This window comes from Pelophylax lessonae (genome assembly GCF_965119305.1).
Source record: "Pelophylax lessonae genome assembly, chromosome: 7".
NCBI classification, from domain to species: Eukaryota; Metazoa; Chordata; class Amphibia; order Anura; family Ranidae; genus Pelophylax; species Pelophylax lessonae.
The window spans coordinates 289,992,113-290,013,123 of NC_138774.1; the positions used below are offsets into that span (position 1 = coordinate 289,992,113).

The 21,011-nt window shown below is 37.2% G+C and overlaps 1 protein-coding gene across 2 annotated transcripts in view; it reads left to right on the forward strand.

Annotated features, from left to right (window-relative positions):
• PAPPA (pappalysin 1) overlaps nucleotides 1–21,011 on the forward strand; it is a 406,220-nt gene that overhangs the window by 66,910 nt on the left and 318,299 nt on the right. For both annotated transcript variants that reach the window (XR_014225505.1, XM_082263951.1), the window contains exon 2: nucleotides 815–1,883. Coding sequence is in view for 1 of the 2 variants with exons in the window: in XM_082263951.1 (XP_082120077.1) it covers nucleotides 815–1,883 (1,069 nt within the window). In the remaining variant the exon portion in view is untranslated. The remainder of the gene's footprint in view (nucleotides 1–814; nucleotides 1,884–21,011) is intronic.

A 21,011-nucleotide genomic window follows, 5' to 3' on the forward strand; every position in this document is an offset into this window, starting at 1 on the left:
AATACACAACAACCTTAAAAGGAACATTAGTGGTCAGTGTAGAAGTGACCCATTACATTGATGTTTAATAGAAAATTGCCCCCTTGTATTGATGTTGAGTGTAGGTGATAGATCAATCCACCATTGCTCACTGTCCAGGGAATACACAGCAACCTTAAGAGGAACTCAAGGTTTCAATGGAACCCTGGTTGAGAAACACTGGCCCAAGCAAACTCACTTGACCAACATTAGTGGTCAGTGTGGAAGTGACCCATTACATTGATGGTTAATGTAAAATTGCCTCCTTGCATTGATGTTCAGTGTAGGTGATAGATCAATCCACCATTGCTCATTGCCCAGGGAATACACAGCAACCTTGAGAGGAACTTAAGGTTTACATGGAACCCTGGTTGAGAAACACTGGCCTAAGCAAACTCACTTGACCAACATTAGTGTTCAGTGTAGAAATGACCCATTATATTAATGGTTAATGGAAAATTGCCTCCTTGCATTGATGTTCAGTGTAGGTGAAAGATCAATCCACCATTGCCCAGGGAATACACTGCAACCTTGAAAGGAACCCTAGGGTTCCATGGAACCATGGTTGAGAAACACTGGCCTAGGCAAAGTCACTTAAACAGAGCTCAAGGATTGTTTTTTTAATGATAAAATGCAACACTATCCTGAAGATTGATTATATGGGCCCCTTTGTGATGTCCAAAGTATATTGACTGTTAATAAATAAGACACAATTACATTGGCAAAATGTTTCTGTAAAATGGTGATATTATGTTGAACTTTCATTGACACATTTCTCTTTTCTGGAAATGCCTAGGACTTTATGACAAATGTACTTACACTTCTCATGATCGTGGATGGGTTCTTGGAATTGAGGCCATGAGTGACCAGGGTACAAAAGATCCTCGCTATTTCTTCTCCTTAAAGACAGATCGAGCTAGAAATTGGACCACCATAACTGCTAATCGCAACTACCTCCCAAACCAGTGGGTCCATCTAGCCATAACCTACAACGGTCGTACAATAAAACTTTACGTCAATGGGGCACAAGTGGCAACAAGTAGCGAACAAGTTGGTTCCGTCTTCAGCGCTTTTGCGAGAAGATGTAAAGCCCTTATGATTGGTGGAAATGCACTTAACCAGAATTACAGGGGCTACATGGAACAGTTCAGGCTCTGGAATACTGCTCGGACACAGAAGAAAATTTTACTAGACATGGGCCAGACATTGCATGGACTGAGTAATCCTCTACCTCAACTTGTTCTTCAGGATAGCTTTGAGAATGTGAAAGACATCTGGGCTCCCATGAAAGACGGAAAGGTCCCAAAAGTAGAACCCATCAATCTCCATGTTTCGGCACTGGATACAAACTTAGACCTGCCCCAGTGCGGGCAAACCCTTTGTGACAATGTGCAGGTCATTTCAAACTACAACAAAGTTGCAGGCTTCCGTCGACCCAGAGTCGTCCGATATACAGTGGTCAACGTGTTTGACGACAGCCATGAGAACCCAACGGTCACCAAAGAACAAATCGAGCTCCAGCATAAAAAATTAAATGAGGCGTTTGGACCATACAATATCACTTGGGAACTGAATGTGTTAGAAAGGAACGACTCCTTCCTACGACAGCGACTCATCCTCACCAACTGCGACATCACAAAGATTGGAAGCACTGAGTGCGATCCAGAATGTAACCATAAACTTACAGGTTATGACGGCGGGGATTGTCGCAGACGCAGCACTTGTTTAACCTCCAGTAGGAAAGAAAACAGCTTATGTGACATGGATTGCAATATTGAGGAATTGGATTACGATGGCGGAGCTTGCTGCAATCCAAATGTTACCGATGTCACAAAAACTTGCTTTGATCCAAATTCACCATACAGGTAGGACTTTTTTTTTCTCCGCTTTATGGTAACTTTATGTTAATTATTAATTTGGGGTATGTGTTAAATGTGGTATACTTGAAGCTGGACATAAAAAGAATGTTTGCTTTGGGTGTTTTTGATTATTGATGGGTTAGGTTGGCCAAATTTATGTATGTGTAGCCAAAGCTTTTTCTTATTTTTGGGTAGAGTAGGGATGGATTACAACCCCTAAAAAGTTTAAATTAGTAAGTCCAGAGTAGGTATCGAAGAGATGCTTGCAATGATAATAATCAATTATTTCAGAAGGTCAAACAAATTTCTAAGTCCTTTATGGCCGTGGATAGGCTAGGTTGGCCAAATAAATGCAGGTATGGGTAGCCAAGGTTTTTTTTTTTTTTTTTTTATATACTTGTGTAGAGTAGGGATGAATTAGAACCCTTGCAAAGTTGTAATTGCTAAGTCCAGAACAGGTATCACAAAAGATGCTTGGAATGATGATAATCAGTGGTTCAGTATTTCAGAAGGTCAAACCAATTTCTAAGCCGGTAATGGCCATGGACAGGCTAGGTTGGCCAAATGAATGTAGGTATGTGTACCCGAAGATTTTTTTTATGCTTTCGTAGAGTAGGGATGGATTAGAACCCTTGAAAAGTTTTAATTGCTAAGTCCAGAATAGGTATTTAAAAGATGCTTGGATTGATGATAATCAGTGTTTCGGTATTTCAGAAGGTCAAACCAATTTCTAAGCCATTAATGGCCATGGACAGGTTAGGTTGACCAATTAAATGTAGGCCAAAGATTTATTTTTATACTTGCGGGCTGATTATACAGTAGGGATGGATTAGAACCCTTACAAAGTTTTAAGTGCTAAGTCCAAAGCAAGTATCGAAGAGATGCTTGGAATGATGATAATCGGTGGTTTAGTATTTCAGAAGGTCAAACCAATTTATGAGCCCTAATGGTCATGGATAGGCTAGGTTGGATAAATAAATGTAGGTATGTGTAGCCAAAGGTTTTGTTTATACTTGCGTAGAGTAGGAATAGATTAGAACCCTTGCAAAGTTTTCATTTCTAAGTCCAGAGCAGGTGTTCGGGAGATGCTTGGAATAATGATAATCAGTGGTTCAGTATTTCAGAAGATCAAACCAATTTCTAAGCTCTTAATGACCATGGATAGGCTAGGATGGCCAAATAAATGCAGGTATGTGTAGCCAAAGGTTTTTTTTATACTTCCGTAGAGTAGGGATGGATTAGAACCCTTGCAAAGTTTTAATTTCTAAGTCAACAGCAGGTGTTCAAGAGATGCTTGGAATAATGATAATCAGTGGTTCAGTATTTTAGAAGGTCAAACCAATTTCTAAGCCATTAATGGCCATGGAAAGGTTAGGTTGGCCAAATAAATGTAGGTATGTGTAGCCAAAGATTTTTTTTATACTTCCGTAGAGTAGGGATGGATTAGAACCCTTGCAAAGTTTTAATTTCCAAGTCCAGAGCAGGTGTTCAAGAGATGCTTGGAATGATGATTATCAGTGGTTCAGTATTTTAGAAGGTCAAACCAATTTGTAAGCCCTTAATGGCCATGGACAGACTAGGATGGCCAAATAAATGTAGGTATGTTTAGCTATAGTTTTTTTTTTTTTATACTTGCGTAGAGTAGGGATGGATTAGAACCCTTGCAAAGTTTTAATTGCTAAGTCCAGAAAAGATGATTGGAATACTGGTACTTGGAAGGTCAAACCAGTTTCTAAGGCTTAATGGCCACGGTGAGGCTGTTTATGTCAAACAGAATCTAAAAAAATAAATATAGCAGGAAGAGTGCCAAAGTACAAATAAGTCCAAAGAAACTTTGAATTTTCATTAAATAATTGAAAAAAAAAAAAGTAGCCAATGTGTTTCGGGGGGCTGGATACTCCAACTTCATTAGGGCTTATAAGTTGTATATTGCCTTAGAAGGACACAAATGGCCCAGTTAGCAAACTGAAATTAGATCCAATTTTGGGAACTGCACCGCTCATGTAAATTTCATTCAGTTTGCTAATGATGAAGGAGGATTGTTCAGACCCTGAAACACTTGATTATTTATAGATGATTATTAATTAGTTTCGATTGGACTCATTTGTGGTTTGGCGCTCTTCCAATTCTTTTGTTTCTGTCTGCGTTCCCATTGGGCAGGTTCACTCTCTCTGTTTGTCCTGGTGGCCATTGACACCGAAATAGAAAGTAAAGGTGAAATCCAATTCTTCTACTTCCTCACATTTCACGTTGTGTCTCTGGGACAGGACCTGAAGGGACCCAACGGGACAAAGGCAATGGTTTTAGAGCCTTCCCGTTTTTTGGCTATAGCACAGTAGAGCCTTGTTAGAACAGAAGGTCATCTCGTGTCTCATTCCATCACATATCCCAAAAATAAGAGGAATATTTCTCATTTCAGAACAGTGGGTGGAACACACTATTTACATCATTGGTTAACTGCATACAACTGTTTTAGGTTGATGACCATTGTCAGTGTATTGTATGGAAACTCATTATTGGAGCATCCAAGATGCATCAGGGTCAGGTGTCCTATATGGCTAGTATAGCCACCTGACCTCCTATAAGGCTAGTATAGCCACCTGACCTCCTATAAAGCTAGTATAGCCACCTGACCTCCTATAAGGCTAGTATAGCCACCTGACCTATACTTTCTTCTCTTCGGCAATGCTTACACCTGAATGCACTATTTCCAAAAAAATGTTATTTAGAAACAGATGTGTGATGTATTATCTGATGGTGAGATCTACTTCCATGGTTTTTTAGAAGGACCTTTCCATAATAAGAAGCCCTGTGTCAAGAATTATGTTTAAAAGTTTCTGTCTCTGTATTACTTTTACCTATATTTTTTTTCATGTTACTCAACCATTTATGGTTAAAAGAGGTGTATGACCAAAGCTTTTTGGCCAAATTTCTCTTATGGGTCACAGGAGTGCACTTGCACGTCCGTGACCCAGAGTTGGCTGACATGACAGACCCGGAAGGATCTCAACAATAGGAGTGGGATCCACCCAGCTACCTGATTGACAGCTGGCTCCTCCTCTTAGCACTAGGCTGAGAGACGGAGCCAGCTGCTCTCCAGTGAGCGCTGAAGGAGCAGAGTGGAGAGTGTTGACTGGCAGTCACTGCTCTCCACTCTGAGCAGACTGAGAAATGAGCGATCAGTGGTTATGTGATCGCTGAATTCTTAGGATTGACATGGTTACAGCTGCATCTTTACACCGATGCTGCAACAAAGTGAGTATGTGTATTTGTTTCTTATATACCCCAAATTTCTCCTTTTAATGGGTTTCAATTGATTGGCTTCTATTCTATATGGTCCATTGTACCGAGGGTGACCCCGCTGTACGCTAGGCTCAGCTACAGGAGGTGTGACATGGCCTCCTTCAGCCTTTTGAATATTTAACACTTCAGGGGGTGTCAGATGCCACGCTATCCTGAAGGCCATGTAGTGGGCTGCTTAGTAGACCATGTTGAGGTCTAAGGATTTCTTATGGATTGAAAAGAAGAATTGTGGAATCAGGAGCTCTCCACTCTTTTTAGAGGAACAAACCCTTTGCCAAATGAGCCGTGTATAGGCAGGGGCAGTCTACTTTCTCTACTGTAGGTGGCGCTCATCTGCAGTGAGAGGAAGTCAAGGGGAACATGGTTCCTTTATGGCTCCTGGGTCACCAGAGAAGCTATCCGGTTGGATGCTACCACCCCATGTGACTCTAGCAGTCTTCTTGAGTCAGGCAGAGCCTCCGAAGTTTAAAACATATCTCCTGCGCTCAAGTGGTATATGATGGGGGAATAGAATATATACAGATGTTCAATGGTATTTTGTTGGTATCACTTGTGGTCTTGCTGCCCCCTCAGGACCCAATGTATCCAAAACAAAGCCTTTTTTAAGACCCTGCCTCCCAGGCTTGGCATGCTTTTGGCGAGTGGGTAGAGTAGGGACAGGTACCCCACCTGGTAGGGACAGAACCAGAGGCAGGGAAAGGTTCCTCACAAGGAGGGAAAACATTGGGGTTGAAATTTCTATGGACGTCTTCCCACTTGGGCATGATACGGCTAGGCCGAATTCTGCCGTGTTTATAAGCAATCAACACAGGGCTCCTGTGTTCCTCCTATTTAGAAACACAGGTCCCTGTGTTGATTCCATAAGCCCACCCCCCTCCCAGTTAGAAAGCACCCCCTAGGGAAGGGGATCCTCAAACTACGGCCCTCCAGCTGTTACGGAACTACACATCCCATGAGGCATTGTAAAACTCTGACATTCACAGACATGACTGATCACCCCTGAGTTAACCCCTTCCCTTCCAGTGTCATTAATACAGTGATAGTGCATATTTTTAGCACTGATTACTGTAGTAATGTCACTGGTCCCCCCAAAAGTGTCAAAAATGTCAGTTAGGGGTCCGATCTGTCCGCTAAAAATCGCAGATTGCCGCTATTACCAGTAAAAAAAAAAAATAAAAAAAAAAATTACATAAATCTTTCCCTTAGTTTGTAGACGCGATAACTTTTGCGCAAATCAGAATAAGCTTATTGGGATTTTTTTTTTTTTTTTTACCAAAAATATGTGGCAGAATACAAATCGGTCTAAAATGATGAAAAAATTTTTTTTTTTAAATTGTCTGTCTTTTTTGTTTATAGCGCAAAAAAATAAATAAAAACCGCAGAGGGGATCAAATACCACCAAAAGAAAGCTCTATTTGTGGGGAAAAAAAGGACATCAATTTTATTTGGGTACAGCGTTGCACGAACGCGCAATTGTCAGTTAAAGTAGCGCAGGGCCGAATCGCAAAAAATGGCCTGGTCATTAAGGGGGGCAAATCCTTCCGGTCCAGAAGTGGTCAGTAAAAACCCAATTACTTGCATTCAGCAGCTGTCCACGAAGCAGGGGTCCCCCCAGGAACAGGGGGTCACCCAAATCAAGAAGTCTATGCGTATTAGAGCTAGAGGGAGGGCCAAACAGACATTAGTACTCATACCTAAGAACAACCTTCTAATAAAAGTAAAAACAATAATAATTTGTTTTTATTAACATTTTATTTTTAAAGGTTTTTTTTCCAAAAATATTACTTTAATTTTTTTTTTTTTTTTTTAGCCCTGATGAAGGGGTACCTGAAACTTGTTGGCTGCCTTGTTGTTGTTTTTTTCCTGTTGTCACTTAAAGTGTTTGTTAAGTCACTACTATAAAATAATCCCTCTGTAATAGAACACTAAGGGCTCCTGTGCCTGAAAAATGCCAATCTGTACCTATATCAGAGCAGCTCCCAGCGATCAGCTGACTCCTCGGCTCTCTTCTCTGCCCAGCTGACAGCTCCAGTGGGCGGGGCTGAGCACTGCAGCTGACGTAATGAGGGGAAGAGAGGAGAGAGAGCCAAACGGGTCATGTGATCGCCGGGAGCCACTCTGATATAGGTACAGATCGCATATTTTTTCTATAAGACAGGCACAGGGGCACTTATTGTTATATTACAGAGGGGATGGGATTATTTTATAATAAATATGAGAGCGGCAGGATGGGAGGGGGCGGGGAACTGACACAGAAGACAGGCAGGGAGGGGATATAAAAAAATATATATATATATTTATGTGTGTGTGTGTGTGTGTGTATATATATATATATATATATAATATTTTTTTCTAACTTGAGAGAGTTGCTTTGACTGTACAACAATCCCCAGGTCTTACCAGCCATTTTTCTTTCTTTTGAAAAATGCTCTATCCCTTCATCAGGGTAAAAAAAGGAATAGTAACATTGAAAAAATAATAATAAAATATTAATAAAAAAAATATGAACTTTCTTTTTCTTGCTTTTGTCATTACTAAAATATTTATCTATCTATGAATACATTTTTTTTTAGAAAAATGTAAAAAAAAATAAATAAATAAATAATAAAAAAATATACATACATCTATATATATATATATATATATATATATATATATATATATATATATATATATATATATATATATATGTATATAAAACATTTTTTTTTATTAACATGACAGGGTTACTTTAACTGTAGCATAATTCCCAGGTCTTATCTTCCATTATTTTTTCTTTTAGATCATTTTTTATCCCTTCATTAGGGTAAAAAAAAGTAAGTAATATGTTTGAAAAAAAAAATAATGGTAAAATGTAATTGAAAAAAAACCTAATTTTTTTTTTTTTTACTCTTGTCATTACTAAAATATTTATCTATTTCTTTATATATATACATATATTTTAAAAACGATAAATCAATATATATATATATATATATATATATATATATATATATATATATTTTTTTTTTTTTTTTTTTATTAACATGACAGGGTTGCTTTGACTGTGGCACAATCCTAGGGTCCTATTTGCCATTTAGTTTTCTTTCAAAAAAAGGTCTATCCCTAATCAGGTTAAAAAATAAGAAGTGATATGTTTGAAAAAAATAATAATAAAATGTTAATTCAAAGATATCAGTTTTATTTTTAAACTTTTGTCATGACTAAAATATCTGTCTATCTATCTATAAATATATATATATATATATATATATATATATATATATATATATATATATATATATATAAATATATTTTTTTTTATTTATATATATATATATATATATATATATATATATATTTTTTTTTTTATTTATATATATATATATTTTTTTTTTAATTTTTATATATATATATATATATATATATATATATATATATATATAGTTAATTTCTATTTTTTTTAAACATAACAGGGCTGCTTTGACTGTAGCAAAATCCCTTACCTGCTATTTTTTTACTTTCAGAAAATGCTGTTTTCCTTTTTTTTTATTTTTTTTCCCCCTTTGTATCATCATAAAATTATTTTATAGAATTTTATTTTTTTCATTTTTACACGTATGTACATGTCGGATTATTATATGCATGTGCTCTATCTCTGTCTTTCTCTGTTTTGTGCTAGGCAGGAGCAAGTGATCTAGAATGTTACAACTCTCCTTAAAAATCAGATTGCCCGTAGAATTTTTTTTTTTTTTGAGAAAATGTAAAAATTTCTAGCATGTCTGCCAGTGGAGTCAAAACTGGGCCTGTTTTGCTTTTTTTTTTTTTTTTTTTTTTTTTTTTTTACGTTTGGCTTTTTCCTTTAGTGACCGAGCTAGCAGAAATGGAAATACCCTCTTGCTTCACTCTTTTTCTAAGCGTTTCTTTCTCCTGTCTCCAGTTACAGGGGGCCTCCCTTTTCCGTTTCTTGAAGCTGGCAACAGTCTTATTTAATCAGTGTGCTGAGACGGACAGCCAATAGGGGCTCTGCTGTGTGATGTCGGCTCCCATGTGGGTTCAGTGGTCCGCAGCTGTTAGCTAGCAGGGCTGTTTTCCCGACTACTGGGGGCCGTCTTCATCTTCACTGAGCATTAGAAAGATAGTTTTCAAAACATGACATGTGCAGCTATTGAGGAGAAATTGTAAAATACGGAATAAACAGAAAGCGCGTTGGAAAATTACGCATAAAGTCCTCTTTATAGGGACAGAAATTATTTTTGATATCATTTTACTGCCTTACTTTTGGAAAAAAAATAAATAATAATTTTACTGCAATTTTATTTTATTTTATTTTTTTTTTCCAAATTTATTTTATTTTTTATTTATTTATTTTGTGAAAATTACGCATAAAATCCTCTTTATAGGGACAGAAATTATTTTGGCACAATTTTACTGCCTTACTTTTGGGAAAAAAATAAAATATTAATTTTACTGCAATTTTATTTTATTTTTTTTCCAAATTTATTTTATTTATTTTGTATGCGTTTTCATAGCAGTAACCATTAAAATATCACACAAGGCTTGTTACTTTTTTTTTTTATTAACAGTGTGTATATACCCTTTCATTTCCAGGCCATTTTTTAGTTTTCACCGCTGTGATAGTTTGACTGACAATTAATCCGTCATACAACTCTGTACCCCAAAAGAATTTTATAGCATTTGTTTTAGACATATCTTTCTTTTAGTGGTACCTAGTAAACCCCAGTTTTTTTTTTTCCTGTGTATGTTTTTTTTTATTATGTCTATGAAATTACAAAAATAAAATGATATCATTGTAATATCACACAAGGCTTGTTGCTTTTTTTTTATTAACATATCTTTCTTTTGGTGGTACTTAGTAAATCACAGGTTTTTTTTTTTTTGTGTATGATTTTTTATTATGTCTATGTAATAAAAAATAAAATAAAATAAACAAATGTAAAAAAAAAAAAAGCCAGGGCAATAGGAAAACTCCCAAAGTGACCCCATTTTTGGAAAATAGATACAAAAATAGAAATCACCCCAAAAAATAGGTACAGGCTGTTATGACATGACATGTGCAGCTATTGAGGATACATTGTAATATATAGAATAAACAGAAAGCGCATTGGAAAATTACGCATAAAATCCGCTTTATAGGCACAGAAATTATTTTGGTATACTTTTACTGCCTTACTTTTGGAAAAAAAAAAATAATAATTTTACTGCAATTTTATTTTATTTTATTTTTTTTTCCAAATTTATTAAATTTTTTTATTTATTTATTTTGTATGCGTTTTCATAGCAGTAACCATTAAAATATCACACGAGGCTTGTTACTTTTTTTTTTTTTTTTATTAACAGTGTGTATACACCCTTTCATTTTTTAGGCCATTTTTTAGTTTTCAGCGCTGTGATAGTTTGACTGACAATTAATCCGTCATACAACTCTGTACCCCAAATTAATTTTTTAGCATTTGTTTTAGGCATATCTTTCTTTTAGTGGTACCTAGTAAACCATTGTTTTTTTTTTTTTTTTTTCTGTGTATGTTTTTTTATTATGTCTATGAAATTACAAAAATAAAATGAAATTAAAAAATTCAATAAAAAAAAATTTAAAACATACCAAAAAAATTGCCAGGGCAATTGGGAAAACTCCCAGAGTGACCCCATTTTTGGAAAATAGATACAAAAATAGAAATCGCCCCAAAAAATAGGTAGAGACATGTGCAGCTATTGAGGAGAAATTGTAATATACGGAATAAACAGAAAGCGAGTTGGAAAATTACGCATAAAATCCTCTTTATAGGGACAGAAATTATTTTGGTATAATTTTACTGCCTTACTTTTGGAAAAAAATAATAATAATAATAATTTTACTGCAATTTTATTCTTCTTTTTTTTTTTTATGTGTTTTCATAGCAGTAACTATTATAATATCGCACGAGGCTTGCTAGTTTTTTTTTTTTTTTTTTATTAACAGTGTGTATATCCTTTCATTTTTTAGGCCATTTTTTAGTTTTCAGCGCTGTGATAGTTTGACTGACAATTAATCCGTCATACAACTCTGTACCCCAAATGAATTTTATAGCATTTGTTTTAGACATATCTTTCTTTTGGTGGTACTTAGTAAACCATTGTTTTTTTTTTTTTTTTTCTGTGTATGTTTTTTTATTATGTCTATGAAATTACAAAAATAAAGTGAAATAAAAAAATGAAATAAAAAAATAAATGTAAAACATATCAAATAAAAATGCCAGGGCAATTGGAAAACTCCCAAAGTGACCCCATTTTGCACACGGAAAGCACGGTGGATGTACATATATCTGAACATTTATTATTTTTATTTTTTTCACAACTTTTTTGGACTTTTATGTTGGGAGACTTAAGCTATTTTCAATGTGGTGTTAATGTATGCAGGCTGCGCTATATATTTTGTTTATGCAATTTCATTAAGGAGTGGAGTGAAATCGCTTTATGGTGTTTGGCGGAATTCATTTAGTTTTCTGGTGTTATTCAGGAGGAAAATAAAAAAACACATAAAAATGAATTTTAGTGCAATCAAGCACAATATTAGACCCATTTTTGGGGGAAAATGTAAAAGATTGGGTTGAGTCGAGTAACTAGATACTTGTCAAGTCTTAAAATTGTGCACGCCTGTAAAATAGCAATAAATAAAATAAAATAAGAATAAAAAAAAAAAATGGTACCCAACGTGGAAAGCACCGGTGGATGTACATATATTGTGGCATTCAGGGAAAAAAAAAAAAAAAACGAAAATAAATAAATAAAAGAAAATGGTACCCAACCATGCAAATGGAAAGCACCGGTGGATGTACATATATCTGAACATTTATTTATTTTTATTTTTTTTCACAACTTTTTTGGACTTTTATGTTGGGAGACTTAAGCTATTTTTATATGTGGTGTTAATGTATACAGGCTGCGCTATATATTTTGTTTATGCAATTTTATTAAGGAGTGGAGTGAAATCAGTTGATGGTGTTTGGTGGAATTAATAAAAAAAAAAAAACACACTAAAATGAATTTTAGTGCAAACAAGCAGAATATTAGACCCATTTTTTTGGGTAAAATGTAAAAGATTGGGTTGAGTCGAATACTTAGATACAACTCAAACCTTAAAATTGTGCACGCCTGTAAAATAGCAATGAATAAAATAAAATAAAAAAAATGGTAACCAACTATGCACATGGAAAGTACCGTTGGATGGACATATATCTGAACATTTTTTTTTTTTTTTTTTCACAATTTTTTTGGACTTTTATGTTGGGAGAATTAAGGTATTTTTTTTTTTTATTTTTTTTAGACTAATTTATTTTTGATGTGGTATTCAGGAAAAAAAAAAGTGAAATCACTTGATGGTGTTTGGCAAAATTATTATTTTTTTTTTATTGTGGCATTCAGGAAAAAAATAAATAAACACACTTTTTAAATGAATTTTAGTGCAAACAAGCACAATATTAGACCCATTTTTGGGGGTAAAATGTAGAAGATTGGGTTGAGTCGAGTACTTAGATACATGTCTAACCTTAAAATTGTGCACGCCTGTAAAATAGCAATGAATAAAAAAAAAAATAAATGGTACCCAACTATGCACATGGAAAGCACCGGTGGATGGACATATATCTGAACATTTTTTTTTTTTTTCACTATTTTTTTGGACTTTTATGTTGGGAGAATTAAAGTATTTTTTTTTTTTTTTTTTTAGACTTAAGCTATTTTATATGTGGTGTTAATGTATACGGGCTGCGCTACTTATTTTGTTTATGCAATTTAATTGAGTGGAGTGAAATCACTTCATGGTGTTTGGCGAAATTAATTTATTTTTGATGTGGTATTCAGGAAAAAAAAAAAAAAAAGTGAAATCACTTGATGGTGTTTGGCGAAATTAATTTTTTTTTTATTATGGCATTCAGGAAAAAAAATAAGAAATACACACTAAAATTAATTTTAGTGCAAACAAGCGCAATATTAGACCCATTTTTTTGGGTAAAATGTAAAAGATTGGGTTAAGTTGAGTACTTCGATACATGTCAAACCTTAAAATTGTGCACGCCTGTAAAATAGCAATGAATAAAATTTAAAAAAAAAAATGGTACCCAACTATGCACATGGAAAGCTCCGGTGGATGGACATATATCTGAACATTTTTTTTTTTTTTCCACAACTTTTTTGGACTTTTATGTTGGGAGACTTAAGCTATTTTTTTCTTTTTTTTTAGACTTAAGCTATTTTTTTTTTTTTTTTTTTTTTTTAGACTTAAGCTATTTTATATGTGGTGCGCTATATGCGATTTCTTTAAGGAGTGGAGTGAAATTAATTGATGGTGTTTGGCGATATTAATTTATTTTTTATTGTGGCATTCAGGAAAAAAAAAAAACACACTAAAATGAATTTTAGTGCAAACAAGCACAATATTAGACCCCTTTTTTTGGTAAAATGTAAAAGATTGAGTTGAGTCGAGTACTTGGATACATGTCAAGTTTTAAAATTATGCACGCCTGTAAAATCGCAAAAAAATAAAAAAAACGGTACCCAACTATGCACATGGAAAGCGCTGATTGATGTACATATATCTGAACATTTATTTATTTATTTATTTATTTATTTTCACAACTTTTTTGGACTTTATATGTGATGTTAATGTATGCAGGCTGCGCTACTTATTTTGTTTATGCAATTTTATTAAGGAGTGGAGTGAAATCACTTTATGGTGTTTGGCGGAAATTAATTTATGTTTATTGTGGCATTCAGGGAAAAAAAAAAAACGAAAAAAATAAATTAATTAATTAATAAAATAAAATGGTACCCAACCATGCACATGGAAAGCTTCGGTGGATGGACATATATCCGAATTTTTATTTATTTTTTTCCACAATTTTAATGGACTTTTATGTTGGGAGGCTTAAGCTATTTTATATGTGGTGTTAATGTATACAGGCTGCACTACATATTTTGTTTATGCAATTTTATTAAGGAGTGAAATCACTTTATGGTGTTTGGCGGAATTAAATTATGTTTTATTGTGGCATTCAGGAAAAAAAAAAACACACACTAAAATAAATTTTAGTGCAAACAAGCAGAATATTAGACCCATTTTTTTGGTAAAATGTAAAAGATTGGGTTGAGTCGAGTAACTAGATACTTGTCAAGTCTTAACATTGTACACGCCTGTAAAATTGCAATTAATAAAATAAAAAAATAAAAAAATGGTAACCAACTATTCACATGGAAAGCACCGGCGGATGGACATATATCTAAACAATTTTTTTATTTTTTCAAAACTTTTTGGGACTTTTATGTTGGGAGACTTAAGCTATTTTATATGTGGTGTGGTGCTTATTTTGTTTATGCAATTTCATTAAGGAGTAGAGTGAAATCACTTGATGGCGTTTCTGGTGAAATTAATTTATTTTTATTGTAGCATTCAGAAAAAAAAAAAAAAAACACATATTGGGGTCTAAAAAAAAAAAAAAAAACACACACATATTGGGGTCTAAAAAAAAAAAAAAAAAAAAAAAAAAAACATATATAGGTCTAATATTGTGCTGGTAATGTATACAGGCTATATAAATATATTTATTTATATATTTATTTATGCAATTTTTATTATGGAGTGGAGTGAAATCACTTTATAGTGTGAGCTGCAACTTATGGAATTTATTTATTTATATTGTGGCATTTGAGTTTTTTAGTAAGAGGACTGCACTGATTGCTTTTCATATATGGTACCCAACTATGGTATGGGCAGGAGACAGGTCATCTTTTTGAAGACATTGGGGTCTATTGGGTCCCCAATGCCTCCCCTGTCCTCCAATTCAGCTTTTCAAGCACAGATTGAATAAGTAAGAAAATTAAAACTTTTTTTTTTTTTAATCACAAAGTTGTTCATTTATAAGATATTTCTAACACATAGCATGTAAATAGCAAAAATTACACCCCAAAATACATTCTGCTACTTATCCTGAGTATGGCAAAACCACCTGTGTGAGGCTTTTCCACAGCCTGGCCACATACAGAGGCCCAAAATCCACGGAGCACCTTCAGGCGTTCTAGGAGCATAAATTACACATATAATTTCATGACTGCCTATCACACCTGTGAAGGCCCTCGAGCACCAGGAGAATGGAAACGCCCACAAAATGTCCCAATGAGACAGGTACTCGGGTACTCTGATAGGCTGGAGACAGAAACTTGGGTATTCTGATAGGCTGGAGACAGAAACTCAGGTATTCTAATAGGCTGGAGACAGGTACCTGGTTACTCTAATGGGCTGGAGACAGGTACTCGGGTACTCTGATGAGCTGGAGACAGGTACTCGGGTACTCTGATGGGCTGGAGACAGGTACTCGGGTACTCTGATGGGCTGGAGACAGGTACTCGGGTACTCTGATGGGCTGGAGACAGGTACTCTGGTACTCTGATGGGCTGGAGACACATACTCGGGTACTCTGATGGGCTGGAGACAGGTACTCTGGTACTCTGATGGGCTGGAGACAGGTACTCGGATACTCTGATGGGCTGGAGACATGTACTCGGGTACTCTGATGGGCTGGAGACAGGTACTCTGGTACTCTGATGGGCTGGAGACAGGTACTCGGATACTCTGATGGGCTGGAGACATGTACTCGGGTACTCTGATGGGCTGGAGACAGGTACTCGGGTACTCTGATGGGCTGGAGACATGTACTCGGATACTCTGATGGGCTGGAGACATGTACTCGGATACTCTGATGGGCTGGAGACACATACTCGGGTACTCTGATGGGCTGGAGACAGGTACTCGGGTACTCTGATGGGCTGGAGACAGGTACTCGGGTACTCTGATGGGCTGGAGACAGGTACTCTGGTACTCTGATGGGCTGGAGACACATACTCGGGTACTCTGATGGGCTGGAGACAGGTACTCTGGTACTCTGATGGGCTGGAGACAGGTACTCGGATACTCTGATGGGCTGGAGACATGTACTCGGGTACTCTGATGGGCTGGAGACAGGTACTCGGGTACTCTGATGGGCTGGAGACAGGTACTCGGGTACTCTGATGGGCTGGAGACATGTACTCGGATACTCTGATGGGCTGGAGACACATACTCGGGTACTCTGATGGGCTGGAGACAGGTACTCGGGTACTCTGATGGGCTGGGGACAGGTACTCGGGTACTCTGATGGGCTGGGGACAGGTACTCGGGTACTCTGGGTTGGAGACAGGTACTCAGGTACTCTGATGGGCTGGAGACAGGTACTTGGATACTCTGATGAGCTGGAGACAGGTACGCAGGTACTCTAATGAGCTGGAGACAGGTACGCAGGTAGTCTGATGGACTGTGAGGCAGGTACTTGGGTACTCTGATGGGCTGGAAACAGAAACTCAGGTACTCTGACAAATTACGATATTTTAATATCTCCATGGATGGCACCTCAATTGGTTACCAGTTTCAAGTTACAGAGGAGGGCTAACGCTAGAATTATTGTTCTCGCTATAACCTTCTCTGCAATACCTCACATGTGTGGTGCGAACGCCGTTTACATATGCGCGTGCAACCTAAGTAGGTGTTCGCTTCCTCCCATGGGGGTTCTTTTGTTTATTTATTCATTTTTTATCACTTTTATTCCTATTACAAGAAATATAAACATCCTTTGTGATAGAAATAAGGGATGATAGGTCCTCTTTATTGACCAGCCATGCAGACCAATTTGATGCAGTGTGCGGCGTATGGTCTGAGCACTGATAGGCTGACCCCCCACCCCTTCAACCTCTGCAGCAATGCTGGCAGCACTCATACGTCTATTTCCCAAAGACAACTGGATATGATGCTGAGCACGTGCACTCAACTTCTTTGGTTGAACCATGGCAAGGCCTGTTCTGAGTGGAACCTGTCCTGTTAAACCGCTGTATGGTCTTGGCCACTGTGCTGCAGCTCAGTTTCAGGGTCTTGGCAATCTTCTTATACCCTAGGCCATCTTTATGTAGAGCAACAATTCTTTTTTTAAGATCCTCAGAGAGTTCTTTGCCATGAGGTGCCATGTTGAACTTCCAGTAACCAGTATGAGAGAGTGAGAGCGATAAAACCAAATGTAACACACCTGCTCCCCATTCACACCTGAGACCTTGTAACACTAACGAGTCACATGACACCGGGGAGGGACAATGGCTAATTGGGCCCAATTTGGACATTGTCACTTAGGGGTGTACTCACTTTTGTTGCCAGCGGTTTAGACATTAATGGCTGTGTGTTGAGTTATTTTGAGGGGACAGCAAATTTACACTGTTATACAAGCTGTACACTCACTACTTTACATTGTAGCAAAGTGTCATTTCTTCAGTGTTGTCACATGAAAAGATAGAATAAAATATTTACAAAAATGTAAAGGGTTGTACATACTTTTGTGAGATACTGTATAATATACATATATTTTTTTTTATTCTCTTTTTTTTATCATCTCTTATTTCATTTCATTTTTTTTTTAATTTCTTTTCTTTTCAGGGTGAGGGGTGTACTCACTTTTGTAAAATACTGTATATATACATACATACAGTCAAGTCCATAAATATTGGGACATCTACACAATTCTAATCTTTTTGGCTCTATACACCACCACAATGGATTTGAAATGAAACAAACAAGATGTGCTTTAACTGCAGACTTTCAGCTTTAATTTGAGGGTATTTACATCCAAATCAGGTGAACGGTGTAGGAATTACAACAGTTTGTATATGTGCTTCCACTTTTTAAGGGACTAAAATAAATTGGACAATTGGCTGCTCAGCTGTTCCATGTCCAGGAGTGTGTTATTCCCTCATAATCCCTTTACAAGGAGCAGATAAAAGGTCCAGAGTTCATTTCAAGTGTGCTATTTGCATTTGGAACCTGTTGCTGTCGACTCTCAATATGAGATCCAAAGAGCTGTCACTATCAGTGAAGCAAGCCATCATTAGCCTGAAAAAAACAAAACAAACCCACCAGAGAGATAGCAAAAACATTAGGTGTGGTCAAATCAACTGTTTGGAACATCCTTAAAAAGAAAGAACGCACCGGTGAGCTCAGCAACACCAAAAGACCGGGAAGACCATGGAAAACAACTGTGGTGGATGACCGAAGAATTCTTTCCCTGGTGAAGAAAACACCCTTCACAACAGTTGGCCAGATCAAGATCACTCTCCAGGAGGTAGGTGAATGTCTGTCACCTTCACAACAGTTGGCCAGATCAAGATCACTCTCCAGGAGGTAGGTGTATGTGTGTCACCTTCACAACAGTTGGCCAGATTAAGAACACTCTCCAGGAGGTAGGTGTATGTGTGTCACCTTCACAACAGTTGGCCAGATCAAGAATACTCTCCAGGAGGTAGGTGTATGTGTGTCAAAGTCAACAATCAAGAGAAGACTTCACTAGAGTGAATACAGAGGTTTCATCATAAGATGTAAACCATTGGTGAGCCTCAAAAACAGGAAGGCCAGATTAGAGTTTGCCAAACAACATCTAAAAAAGCCTTCACAGTTCTGGAACAACATCCTATGGACAGATGAGACCAAGATCAACTTGTACCAGAGTGATGGGAAGAGTAGAGTATGGAGAAGGAAAGGATCTGCTCATGATCCAAAGCATACCGCTTCATCAGTGAAGCATGGTGGTGGTAGTGTCATGGCGTGGGCATGTATGGCTGCCAATGGAACTGGTTCTCTTGTATTTATTGATGATGTGACTGCTGACAAAAGCAGTAGGATGAATTCTGAAGTGTTTCGGGCAATATTATCTGCTCATATTCAGCCAAATGATTCAGAACTCATTGGACGGCGCTTCACAGCGCAGATGGACAATGACCCGAAGCATACTGCAAAAGCAACCAAAGAGTTTTTTAAGGGAAAGAAGTGGAATGTTATGCAATGGCCAAGTCAAGCACCTGACCTGAATCCGATTGAGCATGCATTTCACTTGCTGAAGACAAAACTGAAGGGAAATGCCCCAAGAACAAGCAGGAACTGAAGACAGTTGCAGTAGAGGCCTGGCAGAGCATCACCAGGGATGAAACCCAGCATCTGGTGATGTCTATGCATTCCAGACTTCAGGCTGTAATTGACTGCAAAGGATTTGCAACCAAGTATTAAAAAGTGAAAGTTTGATTTATGATTGTTAATCTGTCCCATTACTTTTGGTCCCTTAAAAAGTGGGAGGCACATATACAAACTGTTGTAATTCCTACACCTTTCACCTGATTTGGATGTAAATACCCTCAAATTAAAGCTGAAAGTCTGTAGTTAAAGCACATCTTGTTTGTTTCATTTCAAATCCATTGTGGTGGTGTATAGAGCCAAAAATATTAGAATTGTGTTGATGTCCCAATAGTTATGGACCTGACTGTAATATATATATATATATATATATATATATATAGTAACATTGATCCCATGTTTTACAAAAAAAAAAAAAAAAAGTGTAAAGGCACTGCTAAACAAATGCATTCACCATCACGCTTAGTATATGAACAAGAAGCTGTACTTCACAGCATTTAATAGCTATAAATAAATCAAGTGATCATTTTCTCTAGTAAACAGTGTGTTTTGAGAACATGACATATTGTGAATTGGGGGGAGGGGGTTTGAAGCCAGCTGCTGCTAACGGAAGTTTGTGATTTATACAGTCACAATGTGCATAGCCCCAGGAAAAAATATATATAACAAGATAAAAATGAATAGCCCGATTAGAAAAGAAAATGCAATATTCACCTTCAAACTAGAGATTTTTCCATCAGCATTTTTTTTTCTGCCACTAGATGTCCTCAGTCAGTTGGCCAACATCATTCAAACTTCTTCTTTTGAGGCCAGGTCATCCCGGACCAGCCCCCAACTTATATCTGGACAGTGAAAGGAGAAGCAGCACAGCGATGAGCTCATCTCTCTGCCATTCTGCTCTCTCCTTCCATCAGCAAACTTGTTAGCATTTGAACTGATTGGCTTCTTGTACTGCTTCTTCCTCTCATATTCCAGCCCTGCTGTACAAGGACTGCAAGAAGCCAATACTGGGTCAAATTTATAACAAAAGCGCCCTATGTTATGCAATTTTGTTTAGACAGGTTCTTTTTAGTGAGACATTTTAAATCCCTAAGGTTTCATCTGCCCTTCTATAAAGCTAAAGGAAGACAGATCGCAGTTTTATTTGTATAATCACATTGGTAACAGGCAGAGCCCAGCCTGCCACTTTCAGGGACTTTACTCCATTTCTCCCTAGTCAGCTTAACTTGGATTTGGATGGTCCCCCTCCCCAAGAGGTTTGCAAGGTGACCCCCTCGGAGCCATGGCTGGCCACTTTGGTGGACCCCATCCTGGTCCTCTCTAGCCAGCTTGGCCCAGACTTGGACGTTCCTCAACTTTTTCAAAGTCTAGGGCGGTGTCCCAGCCAGCCTGTTTTGCCAACCTTGCCCCGAACCCTGAATTTTTTCAGCTTGGCCCACACTTGGATAATTCCACGGGACATGGCCGGCCACTTTAGCGGACCCTACCCTAGTCCTTTCCGGTCAACTTGGCCCAGGCTTGGACAGTTCGCTATAACATTTCCAAAGTTCAGGCCAACCCCCTTGAAGCCATGACCGGCTACTTTGGTGGACCCCGCCCTAGCCCTCCCCAGTCAGCTTGGCTCAGACTTGGACGTTCCCCAGGATATTTTCAAAGATCAGGCCAACCCCCTTGAAGCCATGACCGGCCAATTTGGCAGACCCCAGCCTGGTCTTCCCCAGTCAGCTTGGCTCAGACATGGATGTTCCCTGGGGACTTTTCCAAATCTCAGGCTAACCTCCTCTGAGCCATAACTGGCCAATTTGGCAGACCCCACCCTGGTC